This window comes from Meleagris gallopavo, chromosome 28 (genome assembly GCF_000146605.3).
Source record: "Meleagris gallopavo isolate NT-WF06-2002-E0010 breed Aviagen turkey brand Nicholas breeding stock chromosome 28, Turkey_5.1, whole genome shotgun sequence".
Classification (NCBI taxonomy): Eukaryota; Metazoa; Chordata; class Aves; order Galliformes; family Phasianidae; genus Meleagris; species Meleagris gallopavo.
The window spans coordinates 920,314-934,735 of NC_015038.2; the positions used below are offsets into that span (position 1 = coordinate 920,314).

Sequence of the window (14,422 nt, forward strand, 5' to 3'; positions counted from 1 at the left end):
AGTTTCCATGATATTGGCATCTCCCATGCCTGGAACCATCAGCAACTGCCCCCAGCTTCTCCCTGTGAGCCAGAAAAATGGGAAATGAAAGTGAGGCACTGCAAAGGATTAAAATCACAAGAGCAGAGACCTTGCAGTGACTTTGTAGGGTCTCAGCTCAGGTTTTTGTGGGTTTTTTGGGGGCGGGGAGAAGGATGAACCCATGCTGTGACTTCAATTCTCAGACAATTACTGCTTTCCCTTAGTATGGTGCTAAAAGGTTTTGTGGAGTGGGAGAGTAAGGTATGAGGGAGGAATGTGACTCACCCGAAGGCCCTTGGGACAATGCAAGGAGCTATGGTGCAGTCCAAACACAAGCACGTGCCAGACCACCCTGTCCTGCACACAGCCTGAGCTTCTGTTGATATATTTTTTGTCTTTTAATGAGTTATGTAAAACTGCCAGAGAGCAGCTCTGGCTCAGGGAAACCACAGAAGGTACGCACTGAAATAAAGGAGAAGTCTAAATGCCCAAGAAGAAAAAGCAACTCTGGATTAGGAAAGCAGTTTCTTGAGACACTGGAGTTTTATTGGCAACAAGGCTCTGCCTTTCACATGCTCAGCCCCTGCTGCCCCTTCCCACCGGGCACCTCCATGTTCCGCCCCAAGAAATGGGGGGGTCATATCTTCCTTCCCTCCCCCTACCCCCCTCCCCCCAGTCCTCTGCAGGAGGGGGACAGAAGGAAACCAGCCCAATAAAACATTCACAATTGGTTTCATTTAAGAACCCAGGGTGGTTTCTGGCTGTGTTCTCTCTCTCAGAGGATGCATCCACACTGTAGGGAGCAGTGGGCACAGCCAGCACCGGACTGGGGAACCTTTGGTGCCCAAGAGCCCGCTGGTGGCACTGGCACCATGGTGCCCTGCAGCACCATACCCTGTATCTCCTCGAGCTGCTCTCAGCTCCCGTCCCCTTCCAACTCCTGCGCTCCTCTTTGCAGGGGAAGCCTCGAGATACACATTCCTGACACCCACCTTCCTGACAAACTCCACACTCCAAACATGTCAGGGCAGAAATACCCGTGGCTCTGACTTCACCCTCACCTCCAGAGGGGTCCAAAACCCTACGCTGCCATGGAGAGGACAGGGAGAACAAGGGACCCACGTTATAAATATAAAATCATATCTGCTACAAATGGAGGACATATATTGTACATCTTTGACCCATATACACAAGAACACAATATACACAGAACGCCTCGGAAGAATGGGGGCTTTGCAAGGAGGTTCCAGAAGTCCCCCTGCTGCCCTCACGCTGCGAGGGGCTGCGCCGATGGCACATCAGAGCGTCTCATCACAGCGGTGTGCATCATGCAGACCACGTGGGTGGGGTAACCCCCACCGTGCCCACCACACTGCCTCATACCTGGAGAAAGGCAAAGAGGAGGGAGAGGAGAGGGCAGGTGTGAGCAGCTCCCTCGTGAACCCACAAGGCTTGAGGAATGAAGCTGGGCCCTGAGAAACTTCTCACCCTGCAGCCTCAGGGAAGTTCTCCAGCCAGTCACTGATAAGGCATTTTTGTCTGGGAGCTGGATCAAACTGCAGCTGAAGAGAGAAGGGAGCAGACAGGGCAGCACACACATGTGAGGCACGAGCATGTGTGTACACAGGTGCAGCAGTGGGCAAACATGTCACAGCATAGCAAGGCAACCGGCAGCTGGACAAGCCCAAGGCAGGGCTGGGAGAGCTCAGTTATCTGTAAAGCTGTCCCCTGCCCCTTCAAGCCTCTCTCCCTGGCTCAGGCCACCAGCACAGAGTGAAATACTGACAGTGGTTGGAGTGGCACATCCAGGTGTGTGGAGTGGCAGACAGGCACGCAGAAGAGTTAAGTCAACATGAGCTTTGTACAGCGAAGAGCAGCTCCCAGCTGAAGCATCCGAGGACGTGGATGACAAAATGCCACAGTGATCAGATCGGGCCAGGAGGAGGAGGTGGGCAGAGGAGGGAGTTGAGTCCTGGCACCTATCGGCGGTAATGATTGGGAGCGTCTGCAAACATGTACTTGAGTCTGTAGGCTTCAGCAAGGAGGAGCCCGATTTCTTCATTGCCCCAGTGTATTGTCGGCAGGTTTTGTAACAACATTAGAAGGCCCTGGAAGAGAAGATGCTCACACTGGGGCAGCTGATGGCAAAACACAGGCCCAGAGGAACCCCAGGGATGGAACGAACAGAGGCAGCAGCATTCAGGAGCTTTGGGTCGTCATGCTGGCAGGTCAGAAAGGCTCAGGAGAACATTAAGATGTGCTCATGTCAGCTCTGAACAAGTGAAACACCCTCAGAAGCCCTCAAACCTCTTGCAAGAAAGGGTGCTCCCATCCAGTGTTACAACCAGACAGCAAAAGGCAGCCACTGTGGGACTCACTGCGCCAAAGCTCAGGCCTAGGAAAGAGCTGGTATTTGTCCAACTGTGCAGTTCTCTGCCCTGAGCACAAAGGCTATGGGTTACTTCTGAGCAAAACTCCTGAGACTGGATGATCTTAGAGCCAGTTTTGAGATGACAGCCGAGCTGTCATTATATATCCATATCCATTGCTGGGTTCCCACCTGAAGCAATTCCCTCCCCTTTTGCCCAGAAGAATTAGCCCCACACTCTGGGGACTTACCTGGAAGTCTTCCTCATCCAGGATCTCCTTCCGCCACTTGATCAAGAAGGCGGCACAGACATAGAGGTGGAAATGCGAGAACCCCTCTGGCTCTGACTGGAGGCAACAAAACCTGGGGTCAGCTCCTATGGCTCTGCTGGAGCACAGCTCCCCCTAACACGTGTCCACACATCACCTTCAGCTGTCTATAAACACCCCAGGGGCCACACTTTGTTCCTCTAATCTCCCCAGCTGCACAGTGCTTCATCTCCCTGTGTGAGGAAGGTGGCCCTACAGTGAGCAGCCAAGAAGGGATGGCAGCAACTCCACATACCTGGTAGGTGTCCCAAAGGCGGATTGTGCAGCGAAGAGGCAACTCCCTCATGAGCAGATTGTTCATCCAACGAAAGGCAAACTGCAGGTATTCAACTTCATACTTCCTAAAGTGATTATGTACCTGCTCTGAAACAGCACAATTCACTTACACACCTGGGGATCACAGCACCCAAGCTCCTGCATAAGGCACTGTCCAAATCATGCTGGCTTACATGTACTTCCAGGCTGAGGTCTCACAAACACCTCCACCACTCACCTCATCCTACCTTGCCAATGAAATCCCAGCCCCAGGAGCCTTTTGGCCAACCATGCTCTGCCCCTACGCACTGTGGGCAAGCATCTACCCCTTGTACAGAGGGTTCCTTCCTACTTGCAAAGAAAGCCTCTCACTGTTGTGACAGAAGTCCTCCCCCCATTCAAATTCCCTTGTCACCTACCATCAATCCGACTCACAAGCTCCTCCAGAGCTTTGACTTTCTTCTGGATTCCTGGCTGTGCAAAGGTGTAGTTATCCTGCAGGGAAAGGCCATGAGTCAGAAGCAGCAGCTGCAACAACTGGAAATGACCAAAACCAGATCCCCAGCTCTGCACCAGCCGAGGAGATATGGCTCCTGATTGCCAGGGTCAGCTCTCTGCTGTGAAGTCCCCAGTAATTGGGAAGTTGGGACAGTGCTGGCTGCGCAGCTCAGCTCTTTTTTTCCCCTGGGATTTTGCCCCCAGATCATGCCCAAAGCAGCAGAAGTGTCCATTAATGCTGGGATACACCGTCAGAGAACTAACATAGGCACAAAACTCCAATTTTAAATGCTAAGAGTGCTGCAGGCCTAGCTAGTTACTCGCTAGTTCCAGGGGATACAGCGAGAAGGCAATGGTGCTGCTGCATCAGGCAAGGGGAGACATCTCTGCAGCTCCAGTTGCTCACCTGTATCCCATCCAGCAGCTTGCTCATGCACCAGAAACTATCAGCTTCAATGCTCCGTAAAACATCCTGTGACAAGTTCGTCACATCAAAGTTCTCCACGTCCTCTTCTGCAAAACAGACAGGGAGGAGAATAAGGGGGATGGAGGGCACCAGATGGTTCACAGGAACACCAAGAGGCTTTAAGGCTCCTTGCATGCAGTCACCAGCACAGCTGAAATGAGCAGCTTTTCCAGTATAGAGTAGGACACCTCTGCATCAACCTGCTTCTCCAGGCCAGGTGAGCACCAGCACCCAAAATACTTAGCAACCATGATCTGAACCCAGCCCAGCTCCTCAGGGGACCAGGAGAGGGTCTCCACTGCTGTTGTCACCTGAGGGGCCAGAGCAGTGCATGCATGAAGGCTCTGACATGGGTGACCTCTGCTGCTAGGGCAAATCCCTCTGTGGGTGAGGCAGCTCTGCCAACACCACGGGAACAACCAAGAGAGGCAAATCCAGCACTGCTGACACTGCTGAGAAAGAGTAACAAAGCTGTTTCCCAGCTGTAGGTCATCATCCAGAATTACCAGTTACTCTTCTGCTGGCTCCTCAACAGCCATCCTTAAGTCCCCAGGTAATTATAAACAAGAGTTTTTGCCTGCCTTTAACAGATATCTGCCTCCTTTCCTCAATCACTTCCCCCTAGCAGGAGTATGGGCAAGGTTAAGGAGCAGAACGAGGCCAAGTGTGTACAGCTGGTACTGGTGGCTCAGCCACACAGCTGTCACCTCATGCAGAAAAGCTCCCTGCAGGGCTCCAGGCACAGTGAGTTCAGTACAAGTGTGACAAAGAAAAGGAGGTGGTAATAAGCCTAGGTAACAGGGAAGAGCCTGCCGCTTGCACAGGGACAAAGGGACAAGAGCAGCAACTCTGACAGTCTCAGCAAAGAGGCTGCTAGGAAATCCTGGGCATGCTGCAAGAAGCTTTGGGGGGGAAAAAAAAAAAAGAAAAAAAACCTAAACATAAAAATAGTCTCCAGAGGGCATGGCTCAGCTCAAACATCTGTTCAGAGGCATCATTAAGAGGCCCTGTAGAAAGGAGCAAGATACTCAACATATGGCTCTGAAAGGGAGCTGGTGGCACAGTGGCAGCCACACAAGGCAGGCTGGGGGCAGCCAGGACACTGCACCAGTGCCACAGCTGCCCAGGGGCTTGGGAGGGGGGGCAGAGCTCCTGTGAGTGACACTTCAGTGGGGTTTCGCTGGCCGCTGAGACGTGAGTACATCATGCTTCTAACCTAACAGTTGGCTCTGAGTCCCAAATTCTGGGGACTGAAGGGGATGTGTGGTATTGCTTGGGTACGTACAGCTCTCAGTGTCAGACAGAAGGCCACATTCACAGAATAAAAGGGGCCTGAAAGATGGGAAGAAGTACGGCCTCAATCAGACAGGTCCTAGCCATGAACAGAGAGTAGAGACCCAATATCCAACATGGCACATGACTGCAAGAAGTCGTACGAAGTACCTAAAGCAGCTCCAACATCACACCAGCTCTCTTCTGGCTCAGCTGACTCACTCTTTACTTCCCAGAACAGGGAACTTGCTCCAGGTAGCAGCAGAGCCCCACACTGCTTTCTCCTTCAGACTGTAAGGAGCAACAGTATGGCTTGGAGACTGGCCCTGATCACATGGCTCTCGCAGTGCAAACTGAGGTGGCTTAGCTCTTCACAATGCCCTCAAAAGACAAAGCTACTAGTTTACAAAGCTTTAGATAGATAGTGGAAGGCTTTCAGTGACTTCAATGAGCTGTGGATCAGATCCTAAATCATTCGGCAAAGAGGATTTCTCTGTCATTGTCTTAGAAAATCCTTTTCCTTTCTCTTTACAGTGAAAAAATAATCCTTATGCTTAAACATTCTTATGGCATCCCAGTGTTCATGTCAACTCCAAAACTCAGCAAGAGCTGGAGAAAGAATGAAAATCCCATGGGTGAAAATGACTTGCTCTCCAGCTAAAAGCAACCGGCTGACAAGAAAGCCAAAAGCAGCTGGGAGAAGTCAGTTTAGTTTCTGAAACTCTCAGCTTGACAGAAACACCTGCACTAGCAGCACAGGACAGGAATCATTATTTGCACTGTTTATTTTACATTCTCAACAGGGTCTCTTTATACTTCTGTCTGTCCTCCTAGAGCAAGAATGAGCTCCAAATTCAAGCTTTGAGAGCAAGATCCTCCCCACCACCCCAAGGGCACCAAGGCTTTGCCTAAACTCCCTCAGCACCTAGATTGGAGGAGGGTGGGCTCTTCTGAGTACGTTCAAATGCAGATCTACCGTTACTGCTTCAACTTCTGCAGAGCTCAGCGAGGTTATGAAACTGAAGTCAATTCAGCCAGGCAGCAAAGATGCACTAAGAGATGCACAAGATGCATCTCTTGCATGGCACAGGAGCTGAAAGAAAACACATCACCTCCAGCAAGGCAATGCCAGCACTTCACACCATGGCAGTTAAGAGGCAGTGAACATCACTTACCAACATACTCAGAGAGGAACACAACAAAGAATGGAGTGACCAGGTCATTGATTCCCTGTACATAGCCACTGGCTGGGTGTCGAATGGCCCATATAAACAGGATTCTTTCAAAGATCTAGGGAAGAATTGAAGGAAAGCAGGTACCTGCATTAGCCGTGCACAAAGGAGAGGCAGAAAAGCATAATTGCTAAGCTCAGGGAGCAAAGATCATGCACTGACAGGCTCTTCTGCAGCAGTATGGTTAAGATAAGAAGATACCAGTCCTAAGAGACTCCTGCATGATGCACAGATCCCCACAAAGGCCAGCCCACTCTTCCCAGAGCAAGACAACCCAGACTCCTCATCAAAACTGCTGCTTGAAGACCAGACACCAACTTTCCAAGAGCTGCACATCTTGCTGAACATCATGTGGACAGCTAAGGCTGTTACCTGTGCTCTTTATCCATCAGCTGTCAGCACAGCATTCCCAGCAGAACATCACAGATTACAGTACCCAACAGAGCAGCCTCCATGACCTACATATTTTACTCCCAGCCAGCCCCAGGATATCATACTCTGACATACCGCAAACACACCGAGGCTGTTTCCAAAGACAACAGGTGCTCACCTCCTGGCCACCTCTCCAACAGCCCTACTTGATTTTCTCACACACTGCTTTGCACAGAGGCGTATTTGTAGTGAAACACAGCTGATGTCCTGCTCTGTTTCAAATTCATTGTATTTGTTTCAGAACAAAAGCTTCAGGACCATTACCAATTCTTCCCAGAAAAAAATGCTGACCTCACAGCCCCTGGTCTCTAAGACTGATGTGTTTCAGAAAGTTGAAGACTAGACCTGGCAGCGTGAGCACGTATTTACTGATCAGCTGGACAAGGTTTCGGGAGCTGTTGTCCAGGATATCTGGTCTGCAGAGTTAACTCAGTCTAATGACACTGTTGGTCCAACTCTGTCCCCTTACCTCCTGGACAAGTGGCTGCTGAAAGAGGGGGATGAGTGGGTTGGTCCTTGGAATGTCGATGTGAATCTGGAAGAGAGCATAGGTCAGACACATCAGCCATGCTTTTAAGGGGCACAATAACTAAACATGACAGAAGAGCATCCACCCTGCAGTGCCTCTCAGGCAAGAGCTGCACTTGTTGATGAGTACTATGAGTGCTACAAATTACAGCCATGTAGGGAAAGTCACCTACAATTCTGCGTTCAGCGTCCTTTGCTCAGAGCTGGGCTGGTGACAAGAGATGGGCTGGGAAATCCAGTTATTTGGTCAATTTAGGGAAGGCTTAATCCAGTACTTGTAACTTCTACCTGTAACTAACAGGTAGAAGTCCTGGTATGACCCCAACTCAAAAACATGCAGTGGCAAGGGGCCGAAAAGCCGGGCAGACGGCAGGTACCTGTCGGTAAGTGTCCTGATGGTGCTCTTCGTTCCGGGAATCGTAGTACTGCTGGATGAAGCCAAAGTACTCCTCCCGCTTGCGCTGTAAGGTTAGCTTCCGACGCTCCATGTTTGCAGGGAGATAACCCTGCAGGAGGAAACCCAGGTCAGGGCAGCCCCTACTCCCTCACCACAAACCAATCCCTAAAATCCTGCCCGGCAGCTGTGCACATAATGCAGCAGATATGGGGAATCTGGAGCAGGAGAAGAGTACTTGTGGTCTTCGGCTTTCCCACACTCTGATGCCTTTTCTAATCTGATACAATCCAACTTTACAGGATTCAGTTTCTTGAAACAACAAGCGACATTCCCAGCACCTGCCTGGGGTTTGTGCTCGGGAGATGTAGCAATTACAACCCCTGACCAGAAAAATCCTACAGCTCATTGGTAGGCTGGCCACAGGTACAACATGAGCAGAACCAGATACAGATTTGCCCCACGAAGGTGTACAAGCGAGTGCCCCAGATTCCCTCCAGCCTCCTGCATCCCAGCTCCAAGTACTCACTGAGAGGAGACGCCATGTCACAGGCCGGACCTCTCTGGGCACGCCAGGCCAGCTGCATTTCCTCAGCTCATCTGCAAACGGACAGTGGTGGCAATGGATTAGATCCTAGCCACGTCCAGGCACCACTATACCTAAAAGGAGAGGAAAGCCCAGTCTGCTCCTGCAGGCTCTGGAGACACTGAGCCTCCAGGAAGGCTCCACATTAGCAGTGACTGGGGATGTGGGTCTGTGGCTGGAGAATGGGGACACTTGGCTCAGCACTGGGACAGGAGCACTGGCTGCCAGGACACTAACCACTGGTCCCTCCTCAGCGGGGCTCAGTTCTCATGCGAAGCCCAGCAGCCCCGTGACCACAACCAGCACTTGTGACCAGAAACAAACTGGAAACATGCAGCTGCTGGAAGAGGTCAGCATCTGCCAACACGCAAGTCATTTTTTTTCAGCCTGGAGTAGAGAGCGAACCACGTTTCACAGAAGCAGCAGGCTTCCCTCTGCCTCCCCACCCACAGGCACCCATTACGCCACTCACCCAGGTCCGTGTTATGGCTGGAAAGGAGCTGCCGAAATTTCTCCAGGCGGGTTTTCTCCCTCACCGTCATGGGGGGAGCACCCGAAGCGTTCTGGTCGGAGATTCGGGCGACAAGTGGAATGACAGGCCGAAGGGGGAGGGACTGCTGCTTCTGGAGGGGGGTCCGCACACAGGTCTCCTCTGCACAGAGCAGACACTGCAGTGAGGATGGGGACAGCAGCTCTTCAACCCCACTGTGCTCCACTGACTACTGCCAGAGGCTCGGCACAGCAGGCGTTCTCTCTCTTGCCCAACCCCAGCATACAGAGCACTGCTGGCCCACTTGGAAGAGCAACAACAGATCTCTGGGAATGGCTGATCCATCACTTCCCCCCATTTCTTTTCCTTTCCTTCCTTCTGCGTCAAGATATCTGCCTGCCAGCAGGTCAGACCTCCCCTATGAAATATGGGAGGACATGGGACAGACAGAAGATGAGGCAGAAGGAAGCTGAGGGAACCCCAGAAAAACCAGCTTGCAGATATGCCCCAACGAGCTTCAACCCAAAGAGTGAACAAGCTAACTGCAAGGTCATCTACAGGGTCTCATCCTGACCTTGATTAAGAGCAGCACATGCTGACCAAGAATTTAACAGACTTTCAAAACTCCTCAGTTTGTCTCTCTTCAAGGACCCTTGAAGACAGACATGTCTGTACCTACGATATTGAGCTCCAGAAGCTGCTCCTAAAGACAGCTCTTACCAGACATCCTGGAGAGCTGGGCCTCGCTGCTGGACTTGTTGACCTTGCAGTTGGTGGGCACCTCACTGAGAGCAGGCTGAGTCCTCTCAGGTTTCACCCGCATCTTGCTGTGGTTCTCCAGGACCTGTGCAGCTGTGGCCTTGGCCACTTTAGAGTTCAAAGTTTGCAAAGAGGAAGAAGAGGAAGTGAAGTCTTCATCTTCATCATCACCAATGTCCCAGGCATCACTGGTGTTGCGGGCAAACTCATGAAAGCTGGAGGCCTTCTTACTTTTCATAGGCAGCGCACTGGCTTTGGAGCGGTCCTTGATGAAGCTGGAAGCCAGAGAGAAACAATGTCAGAGTAGCACTGTTAGATAATCCACGTTCTTTTCCTTCACTGAGTTCCAGCTCCACACAGGCAGTCCCTGGCTTCCCCCAGTTTCCTAGTTCCACCTCCGAAACCCCAGGGCACGCATTAAGCTCCTCAAAGCTGCCCAAGCTGGTATGATCTCAGGGCACAGAAAGCCACAGTGCCAGCTAACAGCTGGAGAGGTGCCAGCCTCCTCAGCTCAGAAGGGCAAACAAGAGAGACATACAGTTTCTCCAGCTCTGCTTCCTCCCAAACCACAGAAAACAGGCAGATGAATGCAAAAAGAAGTCTTGTGACCTGGGGAGAGGCATGCCAGAACCAGTCTATGCTCCTGGAAGCTCCTGGCACAGCTGTAGTCGCTCCCAGCAGACAGACCAGGCTGTTTCTTTTCTCAGGTGCAGGAGGAGCCTTTCCATTTACCCTTAAGCTGCAGGAGTCAAAGTCCACCAGCTGAAGCGTCACGGACAGGAACTGCTGCACAGCACAAGATAGGGACAAGGAGGCCGTGCAGATCAGTGCAGTGCTGCCTCTTCCTGCTGGGAGGGGTGCTGTGGTTGTGCTGCTGACTCTGCCTGCTTTACCTCGCCCTTCCCTCAGCTCTTCCCTATCCAATGGGTGCAGACATCACTGCTAAAGAATGCATCTTCTCCCTTCTTGTGCCCAGTGCTAGATCTCTGGCTACAAAGGCAGCAGCAGATAACCTTTCCTGCGAGCATTCACAGAGCCCAGGACAGCACCATACTCCTCTGCAGCCCTTCCTGCACATGCCTGAATCACAGCTGCACCAGAGAGCTCAGACTGCATGGAGCAGGGGGACGCACAGCAGGGCTGTGCTGGTGCCATCTGAGTTTGCTCAGGAAATGTGAATGAAGCTGCAACATCATTTCTACATTCCCAGCAAAATGAACCAGTCCAATCAGGAGGAGATGGAATATCACAGTGCTAGGGATGCTGGAGACTCCTACCGAGACTGTGCCAAAAAAAAGAAAGACAGAAAAGCAAAGCACACAGGCCATGCCTCAGGGGACAAACTGCACTTACTTTTTGGTGAGGCGGGAATCCAGTGGAGGATGCTGTGCTCCATAGACAGGCTGAATGCTGCAGGGAGGGAAAAGAAAGAGACAGTGCAAAATATCTCAGGGCGCCCACAGTGGTCTGCTCAGCCTGAACTGGGATAACACTTCTTGCACGCTGTTGGGAGCCAAATACAGACCAAAATCAACTTCATTAAGCTTCTGCCTTCAAAGCCTTAGATCCAAAGAGCCACAATTAGCTGAAGATTTGTTCTTTGCAGCAGCAAAGAGAAGCTTTGTTTAAAGTCGTAGGCTCTTTCCAGCCTGAACTGGGATTTGCTTCCTCGAGCACAGATCTGCTCTCTGCTCATTTCAGCCACCTGCCACAAGCATTGACATTCATTCTCTTTTTCATCCAAAAGTTGCCCGGGTTAGAGAACCCACACCTCTGAGCCCTCCACAATAGGGAAGGACTCCATCCAGCAACACTGGGACTCCTCAGCACTGAGGGTTTGACCCCCACACTGGCACTCAGGCTTGCAGCCAACGTTACAGCAAAGCAGCCTCCAGTACAGGGTTTGATGCAGGTCCAAATCCCAGCTTAACCACTTCCTATGTGGTCTGGAACAAGTCATGGCTCAGCCCCTGCGGAGCTGGACGAGTGCTCCAGGGCACAGAGAGCCTGAGGGCTGCTGGCACTGCATGGGGAGCACTGCCCCAAAAAGGAGCTGATAGACACCACTCATCGCTAGTTTTACAGGCTGTGGAAGTGAGACAGAGATCCTCAGTTATTACCTCAATTTGGGAAACTATTCACAGCCACGTCGCCACACTTGAATCTCTGGACACAACCAGCACTCTGTAGCCCCAGTACACAGCACACCCTACATCCCACAGCAGAGACAAGGGCAGATTCAGAGCCAGCACACAAAGGACAGGCTTCCCTCAGGTCACCTCAGGAGCCTCAGACGGAGCCTGGCTGTGGCAGGGGAGGATCACAGCCTGGCGCAGTTGGAGAGCCAGCAAAGGACAAGCGGGTGCCAGGGAAGTGACAGCAGTAGGTCCATCTGGAAGGGAGAGGCACGGAGACCCAGGGCAGAGGCTGGGAACAGCTGCAACACAGCGAGAGGCCAAAGAGGGGTGGGCTCCAGCTGCAAGGGGCGGCTGCTGGAAGTGCTGAAAGACTGTGCTGGCACACCTCCAGTCAGGGCTAGGAAGGAGTCCATCGAGTAATTAGCATTGAGGAGTCGGGACAGCTATTAAACAGAGGCAAACTCACGGGTGGGCAGAGCAAAAAGATTATTGGGGTTAAAAAAAGCTGTTTCCAAATGACTCATGGCAGGTCCCCACAGGAGGGGAGCCCTGCAGAGTCTTTCCAAAGCTCAGCACCAAGCTCACAACATCTCCTAACAACAGTCACAGCACTGCTCTTCCCTGCGAGGGGACCGGCACCGCCCAGGAACATCCGCATGCTTTGTGGTACACGATCTGATTCCCATGTGAAGGGACGAAAACCACACATGGGTCTGTGTGATGCTCATCAGCAAAATGAACAGTCAGAATAGGGGATGTGGGAGCCAGTAGTGGATGAAGAAATCCCTTCCTGATGCTCTGAAGCAGTCGGATGATGCTGTCGCTGCTAACGGCCGACACGACAGCAGTGTTCCATCTCCCAGGCAGATCTGTGAAGAGCCCAGGCTCCCACAGATGAAGTGTCCTGGGCTGATCCATTGCACAGCACATCAGCTGGAGCTCCCACACAGGCAGCTGAAGTTGACAGGTAGAGCTGAGTACCACCATTCCACATATGTTTGTATATAAAAATATACACATATATATAAAGCAAGCTGGAAAGGAAGCAGAGCATGCAACAGGTGACCTGAGACATGCACGCACCTTCACAGCTGCCAGGTGGCAACTCTGCACCACAGAGCCCGAGCAGACTCAGTGCCTGATCCTGCTCCTCCAGCTCAGCCCATCACTGACTCTCAGCACATCCTAAAGTGCCTCACAAAGCTGCATCAGCAGATCCCACTGCTACAGCTCAGAAAACAGAGGCAGGGCAGCAAGAGGCAATCTGTAAATACTTCATTTATTCACTCGCCTGGCTCTCCCTAGTGCATCAGTTAGATGAAATGGCTGTCTCCAAGCTTAACTGACCTTTGCACAAATGGGAAGCTCAGGGCAAGCACCATGTGTTAGCAAATACCACTGAGTCAGGAGTTGAGACCTGTGCTGATGCTGTGCTCCCAGATTGACAGCACAAGTCCCCGTCCTCCTTTAGAGCTCGGTGGGACAAGGTATTTCCCATCACCTCCCTACCCAGTGCCTGATGCAATCTGTGCCTGAGCTCTGCTGTGGCACCTGTGTTACAGCTCTTATGGGCAGATCATGGCAGGGCTCAGGTTATGGGCGCTGCAGCAGAGAGCACATCTTCAGCATGTTAGGGCAACTGCAGAGACTGAAAATGTTTTATTCCCAGCAGACTCTCTCAGCTTCTCCCTTTTTTAAAAGAGCATTTAAACAACACATACACTGATGCCTTACTACTCAGCTCTCTATAGGGCAGGAAATAAACAGTGCATCACACAGGACAACGCGCCAGACCAACCTGCCAGCACATCCCAAAAGAATCACAAGGTTGAGAACTCCCAGTGCAAAAGATGCAAGGCAGCACCAGAGACATGAAACACCATTTATTAGTAAGAATCTCTGGAAAAGACTGGCACGCAGAGCATACAGAAGTGGTAATGAGCCTCCTCCACACCACAGGACAGAGTATTTGTAAACTTGTCTGTTAGGAGGGGAGAGCTCTGACAAAGCCTTGATGTCGGAGCACACTGTCTGTGCAGGATTGGCTGCCTCCCAGACCGGTTCACCTGGTTTGAGCTTTCCAAGCTAGCTCTAAAGTCATCAGTTGTGCAAGAGAGATGCTGGCAGCATAGCCCAGCACAACATCCAGGGATGGGACCACGGGGACACAGAGCAACCTGGGGGCAGCACAGCACCGTCCTCCCATAGGAGAGAGAGGAGGGATGCACAGCGCTCAGTGCTTTCCCTTTAGTTGCCACAAACTTAGGCTGCCTCACCAGTCCAAGGGATGTCACAGAATCATTACGGAAAAGACCTCTGAGATCACCAAGCGCAACCATCAGCACCACATCCACTGCACAACAAAGGCTGAGCCTATGGGGAATCCGTCGAGCTGGGACAGCTCGTCGGTTCCTTCCACCTGCTTCGAAAGGCCCCAAAGGCTGCACTGCAGACCGAGCCGGGAGAGAATTTTTCATGGGCAATCCCAAATCTAATCGCCCCCGCAGCCAGCTAAGAGCACCGGGAGGGGAAGGGCAAGCTCCAGACGAGACTACTGAGCGTAAGCGAGGCGGAAGGGAGCACCAGAACCGCGGGCGTCCCCACGGGCTGCTCTGCTCACACGGCCGCTCAGGAACCTTCCTCTCCTCCCCCCC

At 52.0% G+C, this 14,422-nt stretch overlaps 1 protein-coding gene across 1 annotated transcript; it reads right to left on the reverse strand.

Moving 5' to 3' along the window:
• Positions 1-533: 533 nt before the first annotated feature.
• On the reverse strand, positions 534-11,078 carry TBC1D22B (TBC1 domain family member 22B; the record flags this gene model as incomplete). Its single annotated transcript, XM_019623181.2, has 12 exons — positions 534-2,129; positions 2,641-2,736; positions 2,954-3,081; positions 3,393-3,468; positions 3,878-3,984; positions 6,385-6,499; positions 7,343-7,408; positions 7,779-7,907; positions 8,325-8,395; positions 8,854-9,033; positions 9,592-9,905; positions 10,984-11,078. Coding segments are annotated over 12 exons (1,506 nt in total), but the record flags the coding sequence as incomplete, so codon positions are not given.
• Positions 11,079-14,422: the final 3,344 nt, after the last annotated feature.